The sequence below is a fragment of the Heteronotia binoei genome, chromosome 19, assembly GCF_032191835.1.
Source record: "Heteronotia binoei isolate CCM8104 ecotype False Entrance Well chromosome 19, APGP_CSIRO_Hbin_v1, whole genome shotgun sequence".
Classification (NCBI taxonomy): domain Eukaryota; kingdom Metazoa; phylum Chordata; class Lepidosauria; order Squamata; family Gekkonidae; genus Heteronotia; species Heteronotia binoei.
The window spans coordinates 35047721-35075635 of NC_083241.1; the positions used below are offsets into that span (position 1 = coordinate 35047721).

General features: G+C 48.8%; 1 protein-coding gene across 1 annotated transcript in view; it reads right to left on the reverse strand.

The window, feature by feature from the left end:
• CCDC33 (coiled-coil domain containing 33) overlaps positions 1–27915 on the reverse strand; it is a 77932-nt gene that overhangs the window by 14468 nt on the left and 35549 nt on the right. Inside the window, exons 3-4 of the mRNA XM_060259990.1 lie at positions 12771–12847; positions 11358–11385 (exon numbers count right to left, since the gene is read on the reverse strand). Of these exons, the coding sequence (XP_060115973.1) occupies positions 11358–11385; positions 12771–12847 (105 nt within the window). The remainder of the gene's footprint in view (positions 1–11357; positions 11386–12770; positions 12848–27915) is intronic.

The window sequence follows — 27915 nt, forward strand, 5'->3', positions numbered from 1 at the left end:
ACTGGCAGCGGCTCTCCAGGGTCTCAAGCTGAGGTTTTTCACACCTATTTGCCTGGACCCTTTTAGTTGGAGATGCCGGGGATTGAACCTGGGACCTTCTGCTTCCCAAGCAGATGCTCTACCACTGAGCCACCGTCCCTCCCCGATTTATTTATTTCTGTAGATTTATAGGCCGCCCTTTCCCATAGTGGGCTGCATAGGGTTGTCGCACCCTTGCTCCTGGCTCCACCCCCAAAGTCCCCAGATCTTTCTAGAGTCGGACTCGGCAACCCTAGGCAGGCATGGCGAGGGGGGACCCCATGCGTTCAGCAGATTCTGCCGCAGCTTCAGGCAGGGGACCTTGGAGAGGGAAGGCCGTGATGGAGCTTGTCTCTCCTGCCAAATCGCTGACCTCACCGTTCCTGGCCTTGCCACGGCCTTCGGAAGAATGTCAGGAGAGATAAGCACGGCGTGTTTGTTTATTGCCTGAACAGGCACTCAGCTGAGACTTATGAGGAGGGGGGGCCATTTCCAGTGATAGTGGTTGTGGCCGCTGTGGTTGCCTGCCCACCCCGGCGGCTGCATCAGAGTCCCTAGAAGCCCTGCTGTTTACTGATAAAAGAACCATCAGGCCGGAAGGTCTCGTTCTTCTAGATGGAGGGACGTCAGCACAGAGTAAAAAGCACAAAGGAGCAGTGTTCCTTCTAAGGTGAGTTAGCATAGAATCACAGAATCATCGAGTTGGAAGGGTCATCTAGTCCAACCCCCTGCACAATGCGGGAAACTCACAAACACCTCCCCCTCAATGCACAGGATCTTCATCGCTGTCAGATGGCCATCTAGCCTCTGCTTAAAAACCTCCAAGGAAGGAGAGCCCACCACCTCCCGAGGAAGCCTTCTCCACTGAGGAACCGCTCTAACCATCAGGAAGTTCATAGAATCATAGAGTTGGAAGGGACCTCCAGGGTCATCGAGTCCAACCCCCTGCACAAGGCGGGAAACTCACAAACACCTCCCCCTCAATGCACAGGATCTTCATCGCTGTCAGATGGCCATCTAGCCTCTGCCTAAAAACCTCCAAGGAAGGAGAGCCACCACCTCCCGAGGAAGCCTGTTCCACTGAGGAACTGCTCTAACGGTCAGGAAGTTCTTCCTAATGTTGAGCAACGGGAAGGCAATGGAAGCTAACTCATAGTTGTTTCGCCTCCGGTTCACACAATTTTGTCTTAGCTCAGGAAGAATGGCCCCGGAGCAAACGAATTTGTGCCAATAGCTCACAAAGTAGGATTTTTGCTCGCAAGACTCCACAGCTGCCTTCGAGGGAGTGTTGCAGGGCAGGGCATTAGTTGGAAGCTAAGCAGGGTTGGTACTTTGAAGGGAGACCATCAAGGAAGGCTCTGCAGGGGAATGCAATGGCCAGCCACCTCTGCTTCTCACATGCCTTGAAAGCCCCTTGCTGGGAGAAGCTAAGTAGAGTTAATACTTGGATGGGAGACCACCAAGGAAGGCTCTGCAGAGGAAGACAATGGCCAACTACCTCTTCTTCTCACTTGCCTTGAAAGGCCTTGAAAGGCCCTTGCTGGGCTAGTACTCGGATGAGAGACCACCAAGGAAGGGCAACCAAGATGACAGGGAGTTGGAACACTTTCCCCAGGAAGAAAATGTGAAGAGTCTGGGATTTTTCAGCTTAGAAAAGAGACAACTAACAGGGACACCATTATGTATGTCAGGGGTGGCCAACAGTAGCTCTCCCGATGTTTTTTTGCCTACCACTCCCATCAGCCCCAGTCAGCATGGCCAATGGCTGGGGCTGATGGGAGTTGTAGGCAAAAAAAACCCATCTGGAGAGCTACCGTTGGCCACCCCCGATGTATTTATTTAGCTTTCCAAACCTCTCTTTCTCCTAACCTGCTGTTCTGAACTGCGAAACAGGCACTGCAAATGTTTTGTCTCAGGGACACAATTCACTTTAAGATAGGGTTGCCAGCCTCCAGGGAGGGCCTGGAGATCTCCCAGAATTACAGCAGATTCTCAGATGAAAGAGCTCAGTCCCCCTGGGGGGAAACGGCTGGTTTGGAGGGTGGAGTCTATGGCGTACCCCACTGAAGTCCCTTCCCCTTCCCAATCTCTGCCCTCCCCAGGCTCCACACCCAAAAGCTCCAGGAATTCCCCAACCCTGAGCTGGGGGAAGGGACCCTACTTTGGAAAGGTTACGTAGGGAATGCAAAACAGTATAGCATAGCTTGATCTCATCAGATCTTGGAAGCCAAGCAGGGTTGGTACTTGGAAGGGAGAACCACCAAGGAAGCCTCTGCAGAGGAAGGCGATGGCCAACCATCTCTACTTCTTACTTGTCTTGAAAGCCTCTTGCTGGGATTGCCATTAGTTGGAAGCTAAGCAGGGTTGGCACTTAGAAGGAAGACCACCAAGGTAGGATCTTCAGAGGAAGACAATGGAAGACCACCTCTGCTTCTTACTTGCCTAAAAAAAACTCCTCGCTGAGGTTGTCATTGGTTGGAAGCTAAGCAGGGTCGGTACTTGGATGGGAGACCACCAAGGAAGGCTCTGCAGGGGAATGCAATGGCCAGCCACCTCTGCTTCTCACTTGCCTGGAAAGCCCCTTGCTGGGAGAAGCTGAGCAGGGTTAGTACTTGGATGGGGAACCACCAAGGAAGGCTCTGCAGAAGAAGGCCTTGGCCAGCCACCTCTGCTTCTCACTTGCCTTGTAAGCCCCTTGCTGGGAGAAGCTGAGCAGGGTTAGTACTTGGAAGAGAGACCACCAAGGAAGGCTCTGCAGAGAAAGGCCATGGCAGATCACTTCTGCTTCTCCCTTGCCTTGAAAGCCCCTTGCTGGGAGAAGCTAAGCAGGGTTGGTACTTGGAAGGGAGACCACCAAGGAAGGCTCTGCAGAGGAAGGCAATGGCCAACCACCTCTGCTTCTCACCTGCCTCGAAAGCTTCTTGCTGGGGTCACCTTAAGCCAGCTGTGACTTGACAGCCCTTGACACACACAAATCTTAGCATGTCACAGAGGGAAAAGTTGTAAGTGAAGCAGAGTCAGTGCGTGGACAGTAAGGCCTGTAGAACAACATCGTTCCAACATGCTTTCAAGAACTAAGGGGAGAGTGCTGCCAACCGCCAAGAAGCTGGGAATATTTAAATTACTATTGCACTTTTGTGAAACATCAACTTAGGCCATCAGCCTATCTGGAAGCTACGAGAAACCACGAAGAACTACGGGACGCCGTCCATCTCTCTATTTATCATACATTACATATCCACAGATGTGGCACCAAAGAAGTTAATTTCATAGAGTATGGTTTTAATAATTGCTTAATGCTTTATACCAATATTGTTTTATGATACATTATTGTATTTTATGATGTTAATATGCTGCCAGCTGCCCTTGTCTGCCAGACACTCCGTTATTCCCTATGGAGAGCGATTCCCATAGGGTATAATGGAGAATTGACCCATGGGTATCTGGGGGGGGGCTGCATTTTGAGGTAGAGGCACCAAATTTGCAGCATAGCCTCTGGCGACTCTTCTCAAAAGACCCTCCAAGTTTCAAAAGGACCGGACCAGGGGATCCGAATCTATGAGCCCCCAAAAGAAGGTGCCCCTATCCTTCATTATTTCCTATGGAAGGAAGGCATCGAAAAGGTCTGCGGTCCCAGAACTCCCTTTGGAGTTCAACGACGCTTGTCGCGACCTTGCTCCTGGCTCCACCCCCAAAGTCTCCTGGCTCCACCCCCAAAGTCCCCAGATAGTTCTTGAATTGGACTTGGCAACCCTATGTAACCTGCGTGGTTTCCCAAAGGCAGAAATGCTAGAGAAAGACGGAAGGGGCTTCATGGGAGAAGGGAGCAGGCATGGGGTGGGGGACTTCTTGTTTCTCAATCGCTGCTGCTGCAATTCGACTCGGGGGCCTTGGGGAGGGAAGGCCCTGAGAGAGAGCAGCCTCTGTGCCAAACTGCTGATTTTTGGAGACCCTGGCCTTGCCCTCGGCACGAGTGCAAGGAGATTAGCGTGGCATGTTTGTTTATCGGCCGAGCAGATGCTGGCCTGGGATTCTGAATCACAGCAGGGCAAGGGAGGAGTTCTGCGCTCTTCGACAAGGGCGGCCTCCCGCGTGTATCGCAGCGGCTGCATCCCCACTCCCAGAATCCCTTGCCTGCAGTTTTCTTTGCAAAAGCATCGAGGATAAAGAGCTGGTTCCTCTGGGCAGGGTTGCCAGCTTCCAGGCGGGGCCTGGAGGTCTCCTGGAATTACAACCGATCTCCAGTTTACTGAAATCACTTCCCCTGGAGAAAATTGCTGCTTTGGAGGGGGGGGGGGCGCAGAGTGGTAAAGCTGTAGTCCTGCAGTCGGAGTCCTCTGCACACGACCCGAGTTTGATCCCAGCGGAAGCTGGTTCAGGTAGCCGGCTCCAGGTTGACTCAGCCTTCCATCCTTCCGAGGTCGGTCAAATGAGTCCCCAGCTTGCTGGGGGGAAAGCGTAGATGACTGGGGAAGGCGATGGCAAACCACCCCGTAAAAAAGTCTGCCGTGAAAACATTGTGAAAGCAACGTCACCCCAGAGTCGGAAACGACTGGTGCTTTACCTTTTTTTTACCCCACTGAGACCCCCCTCCCTGAAGCTCACTTTGCAGGCTCCACCTCCCAAAATCTCCAGGAATTTCCCAGTTCAGACTTGACAACCCTACTTCTAGGGCAAGCAGCATTAGAATCAGGTTTTTTTTCTTTTTGAGCAGGAACACACAGGAACGCAGTTCCGGCTGGCTTGGCATTACAGGGTGTGGCCTAATATGCAAATGAGTTCCTGCTGGGCTTTTTCTACAAAAAAGCCCTGTGTGAAACAATGGTGCCCTCAGAGGGTGTGCAAATAGGTTTCTGTTGGTTTTTTTCCTACAAAAATCAAGTACAACAGAATAGAGTACAACTGATGTACAATCTGTGTGCTATAAAGTCCCACAGGAAGTGAAAGGGTGTGGCATTTGTACAAGACCTTGGCCAAAATGATCAGCTTCTATTAGGGTTGCCAAGGCTTCTTTTAGGGTTGTCAAGTCCCACCCCCCCACTGGGTGCTCTAGGCGTCTCTGGGAAAACTCTATGGGTTTTTTTCGGACGCTCTAGCAATTCGGGAGGGAAAACTCTATGGTACAATAGGTACCGTGGAGTTTTTCCCTCCCAAAATGCCAGAGCATCTGGGGAAACCACAGAGTCAGAGCCTGCGCTAGGCTTCCTGGCACTCTAGGTGAATCACCCACTAGCGCCCTCCCCCATTATTAAAAATATAGGGGGATTTTAATTTAATTTAAAAATACAGGGGAATTGAAGAGCGCCAAACTTGAAACTTTTCACTTTTTTAATTTATTGATTTTTAATTTTAATTTTCCAAAAAAAAAAAAATGTGATGTTATAAAAAAAAAATTGTGAGAAGAAGTGCTTGCCGGCCACGCCAGGAAGGAGGGTGGCGGGATAGGACGAGGTGGGAGGCCAAGTCACACATCGGGGAGAGGGGGGTGGCTTGGCTTTGCTGAGGGCAGCTTGGTGACGGGAGAGGACAAGGCGACGGCGGTCAGGAGCCAGAGTCATGTGTCAGGAAGGGGGCGCCCAGTGGTCCCCCCTAGGTGACTGCCTACTTTGCCTACTCCCACGCACCGGCCCTTCGTAGTTTTTTCCTGGAAACGCCTAGAGTGACCAGTGCAGGGTTGCCAATCCCCAGGTGGGGGCAGGAGATCTCCCGGTTTGGAGGCCCTCCCCCCGCTTCAGGATCGTCAGAAAGCGGGGGGAGGGGAGGGAAATGTCTGCTGGGAACTCTGTTATTCCCTATGGAGATTTACTCCCATAGAAAATCATGGAGAATTGATCCGCAGGTATCTGGGGCTCTGGGGGGGGCTGTTTTTTGAGGTAGAGGCACCAAATTTTCAGTACAGCATCTAGTACCTCTCCCCAAGATACCCTCCAAATTTCAAAAAGATTGGACCAGGGGGTCCAATTCTATGAGCTCCAAAAGAAAGTGCCCCTATCCTTCATTATTTCCTATGGAAGGAAGGCATTGAAAAGGTGTGCCGTCCCTTTAAATGTGATAGCCAGAACTCCCTTTGGAGTTCAATTATGCTTGTCACACCCTTGTTCCTGGTTCCACCCCTAATGTCTCCTGGCTCCACCCCCAAAGTCTCCTGGCTCCACCCCCAAAGTTCCCAGGTATTTCTTAAATTGGACTTGGCAACCCTAGACCAGTGTGTGACGTTGCAGCACGATTACATCATTTGTGGATGACGCCATCGTGCCGGCAACGTCGGGGGAGGTTCCCGTTGCTGGGGCAGTGGGGGCCGGCAGGTTGGGAACCTCCCAGGTGGGAGAACCCCCACCCGGACCGGGGGCTTAGCAGCCCTAGCTTCGATACGTTTTTTTAAAAAAGATTTCTAAATCTCTCCCTCTGACAGATGAGAAGAGATCCACGTGAGCAGCCATGTTGGTCTGAAGCAGAAGAACAAAGTTTGAGTCCAGGGGCACCTTTGAGACCAACAAAGTTTCATTCAAGGGATGAGGGGTTTTGTGTGTGCTTGACTAGATGAACTATTGGTCTGATCCAGCAGGGCTCTTCTGATGTTCTTATGAGGGCCTCAGCCTCTGTGCCCTGTTGCTAGCCCTCCAGGGGAACTGGTTGACCTCTGTGTGAGACAGGCTGCTGGACTAGATGGACCCTCACTGGTCTGATCCAGCAGGGCTCTTCTAATGTTCTTATGAAGGCCTCAGCCTCTGTGCCCCGTTGCTAGCCCTCCAGGGGAACTGGTTGACCTCTGTGTGAGACAGGAGGCTGGACTAGATGGACCCTCACTGGTCTGATCCAGCAGGGCTCTTCTAATGTTCTTATGAAGGCCTCAGCCTCTGTGCCCCGTTGCTAGCCCTCCAGGGGAACTGGTTGACCTCTGTGTGAGACAGGAGGCTGGACTAGATGGACCCTCACTGGTCTGATCCAGCAGGGCTCTTCTGATGTTCTTATGAAGGCCTCAGCCTCTGTGCCCCGTTGCTAGCCCTCCAGGGGAACTGGTTGACCTCTGTGTGAGACAGGAGGCTGGACTAGATGGACCCTCACTGGTCTGATCCAGCAGGGCTCTTCTGATGTTCTTATGAAGGCCTCAGCCTCTGTGCCCCGTTGCTGGCCCTCCAGAGGAACTGGTTGACCTCTGTGTGAGATAGGATACTGGACTAGATGGACCCTCACTGGTCTGATCCAGCAGGGCTCTTCTGATGTTCTTATGAGGGCCTCAGCCTCTGTGCCCCGTTGCTAGCCCTCCAGGGGAACTGGTTGACCTCTGTGTGAGATAGGATGCTGGACTAGATGGACCCTCACTGGTCTGATCCAGCAGGGCTCTTCTGATGTTCTTATGAAGGCCTCAGCCTCTGTGCCCCGTTGCTAGCCCTCCAGAGGAACTGGTTGACCTCTGTGTGAGATAGAAGGCTGGACTAGATGGACCCTCACTGGTTTGATCCAGCAGGGCTCTTCTGATGTTCTTATGAGGGCCTCAGCCTCCGTGCCCCGTTGCTAGCCCTCCAGGGGAACTGGTTGACCTCTGTGTGAGACAGGCTGCTGGACTAGATGGACCCTCACTGGTCTGATCCAACAGGGCTCTTCTGATATTCTAATGGCCTCGGCTGTTGTCAGCTGCCCAGAGGAACTGGCTGGTCACTATGTGAGACAGGATGCTGGACTAGGTAGACTATTGGTCTGATTCAGCAGGGCTCCTTTTATGTTCTTACGACAAGCGGTTCTATAATCTCTCCAGTACCTGATGCTATTTTATATAGAATACTTCTCTGGCTTTGGCATGCTCAGTGACTGGTCCCTCTGTTATATCAAACCACTAACTGATTTTCAAAAATTGTCATGAAACCTTTAACATATTACAACAACGGGTTTGCAGGCATTGACTCCTTTTGTGAATCCTTCCCATCTTTGCAGTATTTAGTCAGTATTTGGAGAGCCAGTTTGGTGTAGTAGTTAAGTGTGCGGACTCTTATCTGGGAGAACTGGGTTTGATTCCTCACTCCTCCACTTGCACCTGCTGGAATGGACTTGGGTCAGCCATAGCTCTGGCAGAGGTTGTCCTTGAAAGGGCAGCTGCTGTGAGAGCCTTCTCAGCCCCACCCACCTCACAGGGTGTCTGTTGTGGGGGCGGAAGGTAAAGGAGATTGTGAGCCGCTCTGAGACTCTTCGGAGTGGAGGGCGGGATATAAATCCAATATCATCATCTTCTTCTTCTTCTTCTTCTTCTTCTTCTTCTTCTTCTTCTTCTTCTTCTTCTTCTTCTTCTTCTTCTTCTTCTTCTTCTCACCTGTGGCATTTTTCTGAACCTCCACCATTTCACAACAGACAAATACACTGGGTGGGAGCCAAAAACATTTCATATACCAGGTGCCCAGGACATTCCTGCAAATTTCCTACAGATGGCAGCATTCCGCTTCAAATTAAAAATTTTTTAAAAAAATCCAGCGTTCAATGCTTTTCCTATTGCTGTACTTTGCCTGTCATGTTTTGAGAAGCGTGCAAAATTATTCTCATCCAGGGGTCCCAAACTTTTTGAGCTTGGGGGCACACGTGGAAATCTGACACCAGGTGGTGAGCTCAATCACAAAATGGAGGTTGCAGGAGGTAGAACCACCCACAATGTGTTAGGGAGTGAGACTCTGTAGCTCTTTAACATTTCAGAGAAAAGCTCTGTTTGCATTCAAGAATGAAACTATGGTTAAAAGTATTCCCTTGCATACACATAAGTATACAGATTGAGCTAGCTTAAAAAACACTCACCTAGAAGTACCTTGTCAGATCTCCAAAGGCCAACCAGAAGATCTACTGGCCTCCCCCGCAGAAGGAAAAGGAGGAGGGGGTTTGGTTTTATACCCTGCCCTTCACTGCTTGAAGGAGTCTCAGAGCAGCGTACGATCAATCGTCTTCCCTTCCTCTCCCCTCAACAGACACCTTGTGGGGGTAGGTGGGGGCTGAGAGAGCTCTGAGAGAACTGGGACTGACCCAAGGTCACCCAGCAGGCTGCATGTGGAGGATCAGTAGAGAATCAAACCCGGTTCTCCAGAGTAGAGTCCACTGCTCTTAACCGCTACGCCAAACTGACTCTACACCAGAACATTCAGCAGGCACACAGTTGGCCACCCCTGTTCTAGTCTAAGCCCTTTAAGTCTAATGGACAAACACACACACGCACGGTTGCTAGGAACCATCCGCACAATTCCATCTAAGGACCTATGAAAATCACTTCAGGTGAAATAAGGCCCACCAGAACGACAAGCATCACAGAGTTGCCAACCTCCAGGTAGGGACAAGAGATTTTTTTTCCTCTCAGAATTACAACTAAACTCCAGACGGCAAAGATCAGTTCCCCAGGGGAAAACGCCAGCTTTGGAGGATGGCCTCTAGGGCATCGCATCCCTGCTAGGGAAAATATTTGCAAGTTTTCTGGATAGTTTGCAAGAAATATTGCATCTGACGTTATTTTGATGTGAGAGGGTGTGCTTACCCTGAAAGGAGAGCGGGGTGCAGGGGGGGGGGGGGGAGAGATACAGCTGCTAGATCTCAGGCTAAGAATCAGGGCATGGCCAGATGCTCTGAGGTTAAATTGGCTGAGAGACGGTGACCGGACACACAAAACTATCCAACACTTGGCTTGTGCTTTTCCACATCCAGAACGCTCATTTCATTTATTATGATCCGAGACCAGCCAGCACCAACGTAAGAGCCCAAACTCAAGACAAACATATCCTCAACTTCATTAAACGCTAATTTAAAGGGGGGGGTGCCCTCAAACATCTGACTTACAGCGAAGCATATTGGGTTTTGTTTGTTTTGCTTTGTGTGTGTGTGTGTGTGCATGCGTTGTGTCCATGCCTAGATGTCATGGGGACCTCCGGCGACTCGTACTGGGGCTTGGCGGGTGTTTCAAGAAGTAGCTTCGTAACCTGCCTCTGCTTCCCAGCTCTGGTTTTCCAAGGAGGTCTCCCATCCAAATACTTGCCAGGGTCAGTCCCGCTTAGCTTCCAAGATCTGAGAAGACTGCGCTATCCAGGACAGGGTGGCCCCAGCGACATTTGGAAGGCAAGAGACATTCAGAGGTGTTTTGCCATTGCCTGCCTTTGCGTCCCTTCCTGGTACTCCTCGGAGGTCTCCCAACTAAAGACAAGTCATGGCCGACCCCGCCAGATCTGACAATGTCCTATTCCTTTAAGGAGGCGTGGAACTGTCAGGGATTGAGTCATCCTTGACTACAGGTGGTACATTGTCATCAGATGTAGGCCACTTAACCAGTTTGCATTGTGATTGGCTAAGACCACTAGAAACGCAGTAGCCAGCTACCAGTTCACTGTGGGTTAGGGAAAGAACGATACTAGCGTGGCATGCTGTTTGGATGGATATTGGATTGATGACTTTGGACCGTGTCATGACTCTTCTCTTGGGCTCTGTATTTGTACCTCGGCCTGGCTCTACTTGTGTGTAAGTGTATGACTCTTGGGCTGCCTATTGACTCTGTTACCTGCCTGAACCCAATACAGTTTGTGTAACCTGCTGCCTGTTTCGAGTGTCTTCCTTGGGATTGCTCCCTGTGGCTGGGGAGTCCAGTGGTCACTGCTTCTACATCTCTGACAAGATCGAGCTAGCCTGGGCTCTCCAATTCAAGTGATACAAAGCAGTTAATTTAAAGAAAGATCAAAGCGTCTGCTTCCTTATCGACCGAACCAATGTGCAAAAGTTGGCCACCTTAAGAACGGCATAGCTTTTTTTTTTTTTTTAAAACAGGAATGCAGTTCTGGCTGGCTTGGTGTCAGGGGTGTGGCCTAATATGCAAATGAGTTCCTGCTGGACTTCTTCTGCAAAAAAACCCCTATGTGATGTTAGGGGGTGTGGCCTTACATGCAAATATATGAACATATGAAGCTGCCTTCTACTGAATCAGACCCTTGGTCCATCAAAGTCAGTATTGTCTACTCAGACTGGCAGCGGCTCTCCAGGGTCTCAAGTTGAGGTTTTTCACGCCGGTTTGCCTGGACCCTTTTGAGTCGGAGATGCCGGGGATTGAACCTGGGACCTTCTGCTTACCAAGCAGATGCTCTACCGAGCCACCGTCCCTTCCCAAATGAGTTCCTGCTGGGCTTTTTCTACCCCAAAAGCCCTGAAGAGTGGTTTTACGAAGGCCAACGGCGAGAATTATGGGTATATAAAGTTTATCCTCTCCAAAACAACACTTTATCCACTGGTGCCACACCAACCTGCCTCACTTTGCTTCACCCCGCCGCTGGCATTTATACCGTACCCCCCCTCCCTTCAGATCTTTTTTTTTAAAAAGAAAGCAAAATTCTCACCACATCTGGGACCTCCTGGAGGAAAGAGCTACAAAATACAAAACAGCACAACAGTATTAAAATGACGCATCCCGCTGTTACCCCTTTTGGGGAATATTTCCCTCCCAGTTCTCAAGCCTCCTTCTCAAACGTTTGCAGGAAGAAGAGTGTTTTGCAACGGAGGAATGTTTTCTCAGTTGCAAGCTCACCCCATTTTCTGCTCAGCCCTAACAGACTTTAGAAGAGTGAGAGAGAGAGAGAAAAATTCTTGCCGTGCAGACAACTGTAATAGCCTCTTCCAGCGGGATCAGGAAAGGTGGCTTTTTTTAAAAAAAGTTGTGTTTCTTTCTTTCTTTGTATTTTTATGAATGCACCCAACACTATTTATATGGTCACCAGAATGGATAATATTCTCCCCGCCCCTCCCCAAGATTTTGAAAATGTACTTTGTTCTTCTATTTGCCAATGTCCGGTATACGAAGAAAGTTATGTATATTTTGGTATTTACTCTTCTGGTTTTAAACAATTTATTGATAGCATATGGTAACAATATCTAATTATATCATTACTATCTCTAACCCATATGATATTTTCCAATCCCCCCTCCCTCCGTTAACTGACTCCCGCCGAGGTTATATCCTTAAGTTCAGTTATAAAGGTACCGTAAACCAATCAAAGTTCAATATCTTTCTTTTCTCATATTCATGTTAAAAAATTGTCCAATGTCTTTTTACATTCCACTCTTTCTCTATATATCCTCTAAATTTCTTCCACTCCTTTTTAAACACATCCAAATCATAATCTCTTAAAGTTCTTGTTAATTTGTTCATCTCACTCTACGATAAAACTTTCAAAATCTAATCCCATTTCTCTGGTATTTTTTCTTGCTTCCACAACTGCGCATACAATGTCCTAGCAGCTGAGAGCAAGTACCAAATTAGAGTTCTATCTTCTTTTGGAAATTTTTCCATTTGTAATCCCAGCAGAAAAGTCTCTGCAACTTTCTTAAAGTCATATCCCAAAATTTTAGAAGGTATTTACTCTTTTAAATAAAGTTTGATTAAATGAAAAAAAAGTCATATTAAGGAGTCACTTTAGCTGAAATAGTCCAGCTCAGGAATACAAGATGCAACTCCAGGACGATGTAAGATAGTCTCCAGCCTCCAGACACTGCCTAGAGATCTCCTGCTATTACAACTGATCTCCAAACAACCAAGATTGGTTCCCCTGGAGGAAGTGGCTGGAGGGTGGATTCTGTGGCATTCTACCCTGCAGAGGCCCCTCCCCTCTTTAAACCCCGCCCTCCAGGCGCCGCCCTCCCCAATCTCTAGATCTTTCCCCACCCAGAGCTGACAACCCGACACTGTAGTAGGAGAGGGCCCAGGAAATGGGGGTGCCATCGGAATGGCGGATCCCGTCCGAGGTTGGACGCACCTAGTGTAGAGCTGTTTGTCCGGCAAAATCCCTGCCACAGCATCATGGGGAGGGAAGGCATTCTCGTCTTTGTGCAGCTAGGAGAGAGAAGGAAGCCAGTCACCGTAAAGCATGCCCAAGCAATGATCGCGAAGCCCGTCAGTTCTCATTTTGTCATTCAGGGTGTTCCCGAGATCCGCAATAAGGACATTCTCTGGGCCCTGACAAACAGATGCTCAAGAACTGCAGAAGGATATGCAGCAAACTAGGACAAAAGCCAGCGTGGCAGGGTTTTTGGAAGGAACTCCTTTGCCTATTACGCCACACGAGGGATGGAATTCTAGCAGGAGCTTCTTTGCATATTAGGCCGCCCACCCCTGATGTAGCCAATCCTCCGAGAGCTTATAAAAAAGAGCCTTGTAAGCTCTTGGAGGATTGGCTACAACAGGGGTGTGTGGCCTAATATGCAAAGGAGCTCTTGCTAGAATTCCACCCCTGGGCCACACACCCCTGATGTAGCCAATTCTCCTGAAGGCCCTGTACTAAGAGCCCTGGAAGCTCCAAGAGGATTGGCCACATCAGGGGTGTGTGGCTTAATATGCAAAGGAGCTCTTGCTAGAATTCCACCCCTGGGCCACACACCCCTGATGTAGCCAATCCTCCTGAAGGCCCTGTACTAAGAGCCCTGGAAGCTCCAAGAGGATTGGCTACACCAGGGGTGTGTGGCCTAATATGCAAAGGAGTTCCTGCTGCAAAAAAAGCTCTGCAGTGTGGTATTCCCATGTGAAAGAGCGGAAAGAATCTGCCCCAAGTCATGCAGATTGATGGTGCAAACCAATGCTCCCTCTAATTTTTCCCCCTTCCTGAGCAAAGGAGTTCACATCCTGAGCAGAGTATAACTGCTGTGATCTTCAAATGGGCAAGGGGCAGATCGATGCTGAGGATGACTTCCTCATTAACAAGTGGCCACTCATGCACACAGCTTAGATGTGGGGGGGGTGTGTGTGTGTGGACTGGTGCAAACGTAAGAACAGAAGAGAAGCCATGTTGGATCAGGCCGTTGGCCAATCCAGTCCAACACTCTGTGTCACACAGTGGCCAAAACCCAGGGGCTATCAAGAGGTTCAACACTGGGGCCAGAACTCCAGAAGCCCTCTCACTTTTGTCCCACCAAGCACCAAGAACATCACAGAAGAACATAAGAGAAGCCATGTTGGATCAGGCCATTGGCGCATCCAATCCAACACTCTGTGTCACACAGCCGCCATTAGGAGGTCCACCAGTGGACAAGAACTCCAGAAGCTCTCCCACTTTTGCCTCCCGAGCATCAAGAATACAGAGCGTCATGGCCCCAGAGTGCTGCATTGAGACCTTGTGGCTACTGCTGAACACATGAGAAGCCATGTTTTATCAGGCCAATGGCTCATCCAGTGATTCACATAAGTTCCTCCCCTGCCACAGATTGTTAGTCTTGAAGGTGTTCCTGGACTCTTGCTCCTTTCTACTGCTCCCGACAGACAAACATGGCTACCCATCATGTTTTGCAAAAACAACAGAAATTAAAACCCATTAGAGCACCCACTGGAAATCCCACTGCTTGGAATTGTGGGAAATGTTCTAACTCCAATCTGATGTAAATTACAGCGTGTGTGAAAGAAGCCTGGCCAAGAAAGGCCTTTTCAGTCAAACGATTCGTCATCCAACTGGAGTTATGGAAACGGCAAAAAAAAGAGAAAAGCCCCACAGACAACCACCCCTTCCTGCCCTCGAAGCCCCGGCTACTCACAGTCGAGGAGAAAGGCCGGTAGTACAACGTCATCTGGAGTTTTGAAGGAATGCGCTAAGCTGTTCCACCAGGGGGGAAAGACCTCCGGGACTGAGAGTCCAGATGTGGCAGCACTCTACCCCGAGCAGGGTGGAGTTTGGATTAGCAAGGTCTGTTTGTTGCCGGGTGTTTGTCGCTTCAAACAGCAGCCTCCAGAGGACACTGTGAGTGAGTGCCAGAACCGCAAAGCAAACAGACACCCCCCCCCCCCACACACACACACACCTGTCCTCCAGCTCCCTCAAGTGACCAAGTGGCAGTTCAAACGTGAAGCTCCAAAAAAGACTCTGATATGCACCCCACCCACCTGCCTGCCCATCCACCCTTGAGGGAGAGAAGTGCGGATGGCAAAGAAAGTCAGCTAGACTTGCAACTTACAAAGGTGGATAGCAATATGGGTAAGGAAAACAGAATCCTCCTGTGGGCAGGGCAAGCTGGCGGTTGGCAGACAATGCCCGTTTCCCAGGTCCGTTGGCAGCTCACCTTGGTAGCTACTGTTGCTACAACAGAAGATTTTTTTCCCCCCCCTGTAAGCAATTGGGATCTTTTGTCCCAGAGCACGGTGATGGAAGAACACAAGCTGAAATGATGAGATATATTTTTAAAAATCTATTCAAGGCAAAGTAGCTCAGACAAGGTGAGGAAAAGACAGGAGATGGCACAACGGTGCAGAATGCGGGACTAGAACTCAGGTCTTGGGGATGGATCCAATCAGCCAATCAAAGAGTCCTTAACACATGGAATTCACTGCCACAAGAAGCGGTGGTGGCTACAAGCACAGACAGCTTCAAGAAGAGACTGGAGAAATACATGGAGCAGAGGTCTATAAGTGGAATTTGTTGTAATGCATAGATGGAACACTGTGTTTGTGGCAGTGATGTTCTGTATTTTTAGTGTTTGGGGGGCAAGAATGGGAGGGCTTCTGGAATTCTGGCCCCACTAGTGGACCATCTGATGGCACCTGGTTTTTTGGCCACTGTGTGACACAGAATGTTGGGCTGAATGGGATATTGGCGTGATCCAGCATGGCTTCTCTTTGTTCTTATATGTGGGGCAGTGATTGGTGCTTGAAGGGAAACAGTGGGAAGGCTTCTAGAGTTCTGGCCCCACTGGTGGACCTCCTGATGGCACCTGGAGTTTTGGCCACTGTGTGACACAGAATGATGGACTGGAGGGACCACTGGCCCGATCCAACATGGCTTCTCTTATGTTCTTATGTGACACAGAGTGCTGGACTGGATGGGCCATTGGCCTGATCCAACATGGCTTCTCTTATATTTTTATCCTCTTAGAAAACTTTCTCCAGTTGGCAGAAGAGCCACTTAAGTTGAAGAAAGTCTCCAAACCTGAGCCAAAAGGAAATGTGGGGGTACAGATATTTTAATAAACTTTGCTTAGTGGAGTGGTAGGACAGGGGTAGGATCACCCCTCTGACAAATATCTCCCTTTGCCACAGAAAAGCGGCCCCGTGGCACAGAGTGGTAAAACAGCAGTACTGCAGTACTGTGGTCTGAACTCTCTGCCCATGACCTGAGTTCGATTTCGGCGGAAGCTGGATTTATGTAGCCGGCCCAAAGTTGAATCCGCTTGCAGAGAGGGCGGGATAGAAATTTAAAGTAAGTAAATAAATAAATAAATAAAGGTTGACTCAGCCTTCCATTCTTCCGAGGTCAGTAAAATGAGTCCCCAGCTTGCTGGGGGGGAAAGTGTAAAAGACTGGGGAAGACAATGGCAAACCATCACGTAAAAAGTCTGCCATGAAAACTTGAAAGCAATGTCACCCCAGAGTTGGAAATGACTGGTGCTTGCACAGGAGACCTTTCCTTTCCTTTCCTTGCCACAGAAACTTTATATTTATCACAATTGTCTCCCATTCTTCCCTTCAACATAGTTATTGTTCTCCGTTTTGTTCTCACAACAATCCTGTGAGGTAAATTAGGCTGCGGGAGTGGAGGGGCAGGGCCGCCCATATCTGGGTGAGGATTGAAACCGGATGAGGGTTAGACTGTGACATGCCTAGCGCTCACCACGCTGACTGTCTCCTTTTTCTCCTCACAACTGTTGGATATTGTCACCCTGTATGTAGGAGGATCTGAAAGGGTTAAGAGAATTCGCTCACTGGAGTACACTGGGCAGTTGCCTCAGGTAGAGGTTGAGCCTCTTTTTTTAAAAAAAGAAGCTTGAAGATTTATACCCTACCCTTCTCTCTGAATCAGAGACTCAGAGCGGCTTCCAATCTCCTATATCTTCTCCCCCCACAACACGAAGTGGGTGGGGCTGAGAGAGCTCTCCCAGAAGCTGCCCTTTCAAGGACAACTCCTGCAATAGCTATGGCTGACCCAAGGCCATTCTAGCAGGTGCAAGTGGAGGAGTGGGGAATCAAACCCAGTTCTCCCAGGTAAGAGTCCGCGCACTTAACCACTACACCAAACTGGCTTTCTTTGGACCTCGCTTGCCTTCTGTTTCATCTTATAGAGGACCAGGGATCATTTAATAGAAAAAGAGGCGCTAGAGCTGGTTAGTACAATTCATTTGCATCACTCATTTGCATATGCCACACACTCCTGACATCAACTCAGCATCTACCCTAAATGCTTCTTGAATTATAATTGTCCTCATAAAACCTTACTTCCATCATACTTTTTAAATTACTTTTTCCCTATGTGGCCACAGTGCCATGAGGAAGATTTTCACCTGTCTGCTTTGTACATTTTGGTTATTTCCCCTTTTTTTGTGGGGAAAAATATGAGAAAGTTCAGCAAAATTCTCACAGGGGGTTTGAACAATGGAGCCCAGAAGCCAGTATGGGGCGGGGTGGAGGGGTTAGGAAAGAAGGAGCACAATAAAATTTACAGACTCCGGAGCTCCCCTCCTGTGAGCTCCTGCCCAAAATGAGGCCTGTTTAGGACCTCTCTTCTTCTCTCTTTGCCCCAGGCTTGGAGCTGCAGCAAGTTAACTTTTTGAAAGTCAATCTGTTCACAACATGTTAAATGTACTTAACATGAATATGTAAGGCTGCCAAGTCCAAGTCAAGAAATAGCTGGGGGCTTTGGGGGTGGAGCCAGGAGCAAGGTGTGACAAGCATAATCCAACTCCAAAGGGAGTTCTGGCCATCACATTTAAAGGGACCGCACACCTTTTAAATGCCTTCCTTCCGTAAGAAATAATGAAGGATAGGGGCACCTTCTTTTGGGGCTCATAGAATTGGACCCCATGGTTCAATCTTTTTTGAAACTTGGGGGTATATGGAGGAGAGGCATTGGATGCTATGCTACAAATTTGGTGCCTCTACCGCAAAGAACAGAGGTAGAGAGCCCCCCAGAGCCCCAGATACCCGCAGATCAATTCTCCATTATTTTCCATGGGAATAAGTCTCATAGGGAATAATGGAGTTCCCAGCAGACATTTCCCTCCCCTCCCCCCACTTTCTGATGACCTTGAAGCGAGGGGGAGGGCCTCCAAACCGGGAGAATCTCCTGCCCCCACCTGGGGATTGGCAACCCTATGAATATGTCATGTAAGATGTGCTTCTATGTTTGTAAGTAAAATTTCTTTCTCTTGTTCCCACTGGAGCCGGATCATCTTTGTCATTTGTTTGAACAGCATTTCCCCCTTAACTGGGAAACATGGAGGATCGGGGGGCTCATATGTCATGTAAGATGTGCTTTTATGTTTGTAAGTAAAATTTATTTCTCTTGTTCCCACTGGAGCCGGATCATCTTTGTCATTTGTTTGAACAGCATTTCCCCCTTAACTGGGAAACATGGAGGATCGGGGCTCACCCCTTCCTGTTCTCACAGCAACCCTGAGGGGTAGGCTAAGCTCAGAGTGGGTGACGAGCCCAAAATCACTGAATGAATGATCTTTCGTTTTCTTCTCACGTTACAATGAATGCGCCTACAGGCAGTTTTATATGTATGTGGTCCTTCTGTTTATAAGAAGCAACGTGTGTTCACTTTGCCACTGAAATCAGGATCTGCTAAATGCAGAGTTTATATCGCATATTTAGCTGTACGTGCATTTTATGCAGCAAGAGAATTTGCCCAATGCCAAATATTTTTTAAAAAAAAAATCGAATGAATACAGTACACAGATTGTACGTACATTCATAGTAGCTTATGAATAGGGCACATGTGAGATTTTGAACCCAGGTTGCCAATCACAAAGTAAAAGAATTCAGGATAGCAGAGATATTAAATGGGGACAAGAAATCTGTGAAAATCACCATCTGTGGTTTCATTTCTCCCTGGCTCCAGCTGAAGAAGTTATTGGAATTATATCCCGCCCTATACTCTGAATCTCGGAGTCTCAGAGTGGTCACAATCCCCTTTATCTTCCTCCCTCACAACAGACACACTGTGACGTGGGTGGGGCTGAGAGAGCTCTCCCAGAAGCTGCCCTTTAAAGACAACTCCTGCGAGAGCTCTGGCTGACCCAAGGCTATTCCAGCACATGCAAGTGGAGGAGTGGAGAATCAAACCCGGTTCTCCCAGATAAGAATCCGCGCACTTAACCACTACACCAAACTGGCTCAAGTTGAACCTGTGTTTCTTTATTTTCATGTATTTCTTGTCCTCAGACTGAGTCACGGCCATCCAAAAATCTTTTTCTCTGTTATAATTAGGGCTGCCAAGTCCAATTCAAGAAATATCTGGGGACTTTGGGGGTGGAGCCAGGAGACATTGGGGGTGGAGTCAGGAGACACTGGGGGTGGAGCCAGGAGCAAGGTTGTGACCAGCATAACTGAACACCAAACGGAGTTCTGGCCATTACATTTAAATTGACTGCACACCTTTTATATGCCTTCCCTCCATTGGAAATAATGAAGAATAGGAGCTCCTACTTTGGGGGCTCATAGAACTGGAACCCTTTGTCCAATCTTTTTGAAACTTGGGGGGTATTCTGGGGAGAGGTACTGGATGCTATGCTGAGAATTTGGTGCCTCTACCTCAAAAAACAGGTCCCCCGAACCCCAGATACCCACAATTCAATTCTCCATTATACCCTATGGGAATCGGTCTCTATAGGGAATAATGGAGTATCCAGCAGACATTTCCCTCCCCTCCTCCCGCTTTCTGATGATCCTGAAGCAGGGGGAGAGCCTCCAGACCGGGGGATCCCCTGCCCCCACCTGGGGATTGGCAACCCTAGTTATAATGATGTGTGGGCGTTTATCTTTTGTAGAAATATTTGGGCCCTCAAGTCGCAGCTGACTTATGGCAAACCTGAAGAATTTTCAAGGCAAGAGACATTCCGAGGTGGTTCATACCTCCCATCCAGGTATGAACCAGGGCTGACCCTGCTTAGTTTCCGAAATCTGACAAGATTGGGCTAGCCGCTTTATAAGAAATGATGTTGGACTAGATGGACCACTGGTCCAATCCGGCAGGGCTCTTCCGATGTTGTTATGATTTCACAATCCATTGTTGGCAACCCTAAATATTGTGTGGGGGGGGTGGTGTCTCCATGGCAATTTTCCACCAGCTTGGGGGGGTGAAAATCACAACACATACAACACACAACACACACTTTGGGCAAAAGCCCCAGTTCACCCTCAGTGTCTCTCTTGCAGTTTCCTCAGCCCAGTTTCTTTCTTAACAGTAGAAAAACAGCTGGAGCCGCTGATCGATCGGTTCCTTGTAGCTCTCGCCTGGCCATGCATTTTTCATCAAAAGGCCTGTGCCCTTTTGAAAACGTGCCGTTCACTACTACAGCAGACCACGTGGTTCTATCCAAAGCATGCCGACTTCAACAGTGGAATGACGGGGAATGAAAGGCAGTTTCTAGCTGAGTGCACCACCACCCCCCTCCATACACAAGTACTGGGTGAATTCAATGCTGCTAACCAGACCCGTGGCACAGAGTGGTAAAGCTGCAGTACTGCAGTTCGAGCTCTCGGCTCACAACCTGAGTTCGATCCCAGCGGAAGCTGGGTTCAGGTAGCTGACTCAAGGTTGACTCATCCTTCTGTCCTTCCAAGGTCGGTAAAATTAGTACCCAGCTTGCAGGGGGGGGGGGAGTGTAAAGGACTGGGGAAGGCAATGGCAAACCACCCTATAAAAAGTCTGCCTTGAAAACATCGCGATGCGACGTCACCCCAGAGTCGGAAACGACTGGTGCTTGCACAGGGGACTACCTTGACCTTTACCTTTTTCAATGCTGCTGGAATGGGGCTGCACTGAATTCACCACCGTGGGAATATAAGACCAAAAGCTCCACAGGTCATGGAACTCATGCTCACGCGCACTGATGGAGGTGGTAGAAAGGACACCATTATTATAGGGAGGAGCTGTGGCTTTTTGATGAGCGGATTTCCTGCCAGTTGCAGCAGACCATATTCGACTATAGGGAGTGGCTTAGCGTACGGCAGAGCTCAAGAGCCAGCACAGATGAACCACCGTGTTCTAGAAATTGCCAAGGAGAAAACCTCCACAAGGGAAAAGCGACAAGAAAGATCCTCATTCTCACACCCCACACCAAACAGACAAAACATGTTAGGGGGAGATATATACTCACCACCAAAAGGTCAGAGTGGGGTCTCTTGCGTTCCAGGGGGATGAAGACGCTCTGAAAACAACAAAACAGAGCTCTAGTATTGCTTTCCTTTGGAAACACACCTGGTTAAAGAGCCACCGTGCACACAAAAAATCTCTAGAAAGAAATCTGTGTCTCATATACAAAGAAGCCCCTTGAAGGACTAGTATATGAACGTGACCGTATTTGTTCCCTCTGAGTGGAGCTCGTGTGGGCTAGCTCACAGGTTTTTTAGCCCCCACCTCGCACATTTTTGTCCTAGCTCAGGAAAAACAGCCCCAGAGCAAGCTAAATTAGGCAGAAGCTCACAGCTTTAATGCCAGATCCAAGTGGGGCAGCCGCGTTGGTCTGAAGCAGTGGAACAAAGCAGGAATCAAGTTAAGACCAACCAATTTTTATTCAGAACGTAAGCTGCTTCCTTATTCGCAGATCCTTATTCATGAATTCAACCAAAAACACTGAAGAGAGTTTGAAAGCTCTGAATCCCAAAATAAGGACTGGACCCCCATATATCATATGCCCCCTTCTTCAGGGGACTCTGCCCTTCGAGAATACATATGCTGTTTCATGGTCCAATGAGCAGTTCTCGTGTCAGCTGCTCCAAAACAAGGTGCCCCCAGAACACACAAACAGACAGACACTGGGGACAGGCTGTACCCCAAAACAATGGGGACAGGCTGTACCCCAAGTGACACATCCCCACATTGGTGCCTGGTCCAAACATTCGTTCTAGTGCCAAAAGAAGAATTTTTGCTTACAAGACTCCATAGCTAAGAGGGTCGTCCTCCTTTCCTGCTGCCTTCCGCTTTTCCGAGCATAATTGTCTTCCCCAGTGACTCTTGTCTTCTCATAATATGACCAAAGTACTATAACCTCCATTTTGTCATTTTAGTATCCACGGAGAGATCGGGCTTCGTTTGATCTAGGACTCACTGGTTTGTCTTTTTGGCGGTCTATGATATCCATAAAACTCTTGAGAGCCAGTGTGGGGTTACAGTTAAGAGTGGTGGACTCTAGAGGACTGGGTTTGATCCCCCACTCCTCCACATGAAGCCTATTGGGTGATCTGGGCCAGTCACGGTTTCCTCAGAACTCCCTCAGCCCCATCCACCTCACAAGGCACCAGTTATGGGGAGAGGAAGGGAAGGTGATTGTAAGCCACTTTGAAGCTCCTTAGGGTAGAGAAAAGTGGGGTATAAGAACATTAAAATATAAGAGAAGCCAAGCTGGATCAGGCCAATGGCCCATCCAGTCCAATGCTCTGTGTCACACAGTGGTCAAAAAAACAAACCAACCAGGCACCATCAGGAGGTCCATCAGTGGGGCCAGGACATCAGAAGCCCTCCCACTGTTGCCTTCCCCCAAGTACCAAGAATACAGAGCATCACTGTCCAGACAGATATCTTGTGGCTAATAGTCACTGATGGACTTCTGCTCCATGTTTCTCCAATTCCCTCTGGAAGCTGTCTATGCTTGTAGCTGCCACCATGCCCTGTGACAGTGAATTCCATGTGTACCTCCTTTTATCTGTTTTAAAAATGAACTCTTCTTCTTCCTCCAAACCCACATTTGAAATGAATCAACCTTCTTCCTTTCCGCTTCCTACATTGTCCAGCTTTCACACCCATGCATAGTAATGGGGAATTCTATGGTATGAATTGGTACGACACATATGATGATGATGATATTGGATTTATATCCCGCCCTATACTCTAAATCTCAAAGTCTCAAAGCGATCACAATCTGTTGTGTCTTGTATTTCAGTCCCTGAATTTCCAACATAGTGCGATTACGTGTGCTGAGGTGACCAGTGGGAAACTGCGGGTCACCTGACTGTAAGGGACAAAAGCAATCCGCCTATGACGAACAGTGGCGGGAAGTTTAACTGGTCAGGATTGGACGTGACCAAGGAGTGGGTTGTTCCAGGGAATGTATATAATAGGGGACCCAGCCCCGCCATGTTGTCTTTGTGATGTACTCACCAATAAAGTATGTTGTATTCTAAACGTGTCCGAACCCAGTACATTACAGAAAAAAACGTTGTTGGTCTTAAAGGTGAAGAAGAAGAAGAAGAAGATATTGGATTTATATCCTGCCCTCCACTCCAAAGAGTCTCAGAACAGCTCACAATCTCCTTTCCCTTCCTCCCCCACAACAGACACCCTGTGAGGTAGATGAAGATACTGGATTTATATCCCGCCTTCCACTCCGAAGAGTCTCAGAGCAGCTCACAATCTCCTTTCCCTTCCTCCCCCACAAGAGACACCCTGTGAGGTAGATGAAGATATTGGATTTATATCCCACCCTCCACTCCGAAGAGTCTCAGAGCAGCTCACAATCTCCTTTACCTTCCTCCCCCCACAACAGACACCCTGTGAGGTAGATGAAGATACTGGATTTATATCCCGCCCTCCACTCCGAAGAGTCTCAGAGCGGCTCACAATCTCCTTTCCCTTCCTCCCCCACAAGAGACACCCTGTGAGGTAGATGAAGATATTGGATTTATATCCCACCCTCCACTCCGAAGAGTCTCAGAGCAGCTCACAATCTCCTTTACCTTCCTCCCCCCACAACAGACACCCTGTGAGGTAGATGAAAATATTGGATTTATATCCCGCCCTCCACTCCAAAGAGTCTCAGAGCGGCTCACAATCTCCCTTCCTCCCCACAACAGACACCCTGTGAGGTAGATGAAGATATTGGATTTATATCCCGCCCTCCACTCCAAAGAGTCTCAGAGCGGCTCACAATCTCCCTTCCTCCCCACAACAGACACCCTGTGAGGTGGGTGGGGCTGGAGAGGGCTCTCCCAGCAGCTGCCCTTTCAAGGACAACCTCTGCCAGAGCTCTGGCAGACCCAAGGCCATTCCATCAGGTGTAAGTGGAGGAGTGGGGAATCAAACCCGGTTCTCCCAGATAAGAGTCCGCGCACTTAACCACAACACCAAACTGGCTCTCCAGGTGAAACTTGACTCTTGCTTCGTTCTATGATTCTATGATTTTAAAACATTTGCACCCCGCCCCTCCCGTTTCTGTCCACACGCAGTGCCTCACAACCAGCATGCACCTAAAGCAGGCATTGCTCAAATCCAACAAATGCCAGACAGACAAACAAACACCCCACCTCTTTCTTTGCTTTGACACATCCATTGATGCAACGATTCCCTCCCCTGTCCCCAGTCTTCTGAACTGCCAGAGGGGATCAAAGCACGTAATGCGCAGCAGACACCACATGGACCAAAGGGAGGGAAATGTACAAAAACGCCACATCAGAGAATCCGAAATCCCCGTAGAGGCGTGTCTTAAAACAACAGCAAGGGAGTAGAAAAAGGCAAAAAGCTTCAGATCCGCTTTGTAGCTGAAAAGAATGGTTTTCTTTTTAAAACCCCCCCACAAATATCAGTGACACTAAAAATGCTCTTTGTGTTTCATGTCGTTCTTACGGAACATCTACATCCACTTGAAGATTTCAGAGTGGTGGCAACCAAAATGGAGAAATGTGCATTGTTGGAAGGAGGTGATTCTGAGGAAGAACACTGCAGGGAGGGAGCCGAAGCAGGTCTACTCAGAAGTAAGTCACATTTAATTCAATGTGGCTTATTCCGAGGAAAGCGGTTTTAGGACTGCAACCGAAATCTCAGGTATATCTGCACCAGCTGCACCAGGGCTTTTTTTGTAGCAGGAACTCATTTGCATATTAGGCCACACCACCTTGATGATGAAGAAGGCTGCAGATTTATAGCCCGCCCTTCTCTCTGAATCAGAGACTCAGAGCAGCTTACAATCTACTTTATCTTCTTCCCCCACAACAGACACCCTGTGAGGTGGGTGGGGCTGAGCAGCTGCCCTTTCAAGTACAACTTCTGCGATAGCTCTGGCTGACTCAAGGCCATTCCAGCAGCTGCAAGTGGAGGACTGGGGAATCAAACCCGGTTCTCCCAGATGAGAGTCCGCACACTTCACCACTACACCAAACTGGCTCTCTAGCCAATCCTCCAATAGCTTACAGGGCTCTTCGTACACGGCCTACTGTAAGCTCCAGGAGGATTGGCCACATCAGAGCCAGTTTGGAGAGCCAGTTTGGTGTAGTGGTTAAGTGTGCGGACTCTTATCTGGGAGAACCGGGTTTGATTCCCCACTCCTCCACTTTCACCTGCTGGAATGGCCTTGGGTCAGCCATAGCCCTGGCAGAGGTTGTCCTTGAAAGGGCAGCTGCTGTGAGAGCCCTCTCCAGCCCCACCCACCTCACAGGGTGTCTGTTGTGGGGGAGGAAAATAAAGGAGATTGTGAGCCGCTCTGAGACTCTTCGGAGTGGAGGGCGGGATAGAAATCCAATATCATCTTCTTCTTCTTCTTCTTCTTCTTCTTCTTCTTCTTCTTCTTCTTCTTCTTCTTCTTCTTCTTCTTCTTCTTCTTCTTCTTCTTCTTCTTCTTCTTCTTCTTCTTCTTCAGAGGGGTGTGGCCTAATATGCAAAGGAGCTCCTGCTACAAATAAAAGCCCTGAGATGAACAACAACTGGGAGGAGCTTCTGTTTCCACTGTTGTGTGTGCTCGAACTGCCATCAAGTTGTAGCTGACGTATAGCAACCCCACAGTGGTTTTCAAGGCAAGAGTGGTTCAGAGGTGGTTTCCCATTGCCTGCCTCTGCAGAGCAACCCTGGGCTTCCTCGGTGGTCTCCCATCGAAGTTCTAACCAGGGCTGCCCTGCTTAGCTTACAGGATCTAATCAGATCAGGTTAGCCTGGGTCATTCAGGTCACGGCTTCCTCCTTCGCTACAGGTAGTGAAGTGTGGCTGTGGCCCAGGGGTGGTCAACGGTAGCTCTCCAGATGTTTTTTGCCTACAACTCCCATCAGCCCCAGCCATCAGCCACGCTGGCTGGAGCTGATGGGAGTTGTAGGCAAAAAAACATCTGGAGAGCTACCGTTGGCCACCCTTGCAATAAAGGATTTTCCCATTTGCGATGGAATGGTTGTTTCCTGTAATTTATTGTGAACATTTCCCCTCCCTCCCTTCACGACCACAAGCCCAGTAATCCTGGGAAAGGCAGGGCACAGATGTCTATAGAAAGAAACCTCTTTGAATGAAAACCTCAGTGATGCATTCCCACTTTAAAACTAGCTTTTTCACACATGCTAAATAAAGCCGTTTCAAACCAGCGACTGTTTGCGAGTGGATTTTGCCGTTTCGCACAGTAAAATCCAGTGGGTTTTTTTTTTTTTTTGGAGCAGGAATGCAGTTCCAGCTGGCTTGGTGTGGCCTAATATGAAAGTGAGTCCCTGCTGGGATTTTTGCACGAAACAATGGTGACATCAGGGGGTGTGGCCTGATATGCAAATGAGTTCCGGCTGGGCTTTTTCCTACCCCAAAAAGCCCTGGTAAAATCCAGCTGCGAAGTGCATCGAAAGCAGTTGAAAGCGCGTTATTCAGTGTCTGTGACGGCAACCTTTAACTCTTTGAAAAAGAAAAAAGAAACCTCCCTTGTCTGTCTCCAGGTACCCAGACAGGGCGACAGAACGCAGGTTATCAAGCCGGACTTCCAACCAGCGTTCTACCCTTTCAACAATATTTCCTGTTTTATCGGTGTCTCCTGGATGGAACACGGGCCGGGGAGCCAAAAACTGTAATTACAAGAGACGTTAAAAGCTTTGCATTTCCTGCTAGCCGGAGGTTTATTTGGATTTTTTTTTTTTTTTGCAAAAAGAAATATAATTTTATATTTCTCCCAGCTCTTTCTCTCTCCTTCAGTAATTACACATGCCTTTCGAATCGAAGCAGGGGGGAGGGGGATTTGTTCCCTCCTCCTCTTCTCTCTTTCTCTCTCTCTATATTTATTTTCGATCTCTCATCCCTATTTATTTTACAAATGGCTTGGAGGCTCTTTGATGTCGGGCGATTAGTTTCAAACGGTGGAATCTTTTAATCTTTTTGTGTCTGAAGAAAGGCGGGCCGTCTCAAAAAAGCTGTTTTACATGGTCTCTTGAGTCCCCCTCCCTCCCTGCCACCCCACCCAGTAGGGATGCGTGAAGAGTGTACCAATGTGGGAATGCAGGAAAAGCAGAATTTAGAGTCAAGTTTCTAAAGAGCCCCGTGGCACAGAGTGTTAAAGCTGCAGTACTGCAGTCCTAAACTCTGCTCACGACCTGAGTTCAATCCCCGGTGGAAGCTGAGTTTTTAGGTAGCCAGCTCGAGGTTGACTCAGCCTTCCACCCTTCCGAGGTCGGTAAAATGAGTCCCCAGCTTGCTGGGGGGAAAGCATAGATGACTGGAGAAGACAATGGCAAACCACCCTGTAAAAAGTCTGCTGTGAAAACGTGAAAGCAACGTCACCTCAGAGTCAGAAACGACTGGTGCTTGCACAGGGGGCCTTTCCTTTCCTACTTCCCAAAGTGGCCATTTTCTCCAGGTGAGTTACTCTCTGTTCCCTGGAGATCAGTTGTAATCAGGGGTGGAATTCTAGCAGGAGCTCCTTTGCATATTTGATCAAACCCTTGTGATGTAGCCAATCCTCCAAGAGCATACAAAAAAGAGCCTTGGAAACTCTTGGAGGATTGGCTACATCAGGGGTGTGTGGCCTAATATGCAAAGCAGCTCCTGCTAGAATTCCATCCCTGCTTTCCTTTCCTTTTTCCTGATGTTTCTACTGTTCCTTCCAAGCAGGAGGGGGGTGGAGGGCTATTGGCAGGATTGTCAACCTAGTAGGGGAGGCAGTTCCGGGTTGGGAAATACCTGGAGATTTTGGGGCCAGAGTCTGAGGAGGGTGGGCTCGGGGAGGGCAGGGAAGGGGCTGCTTCCACAGAGTCCACCT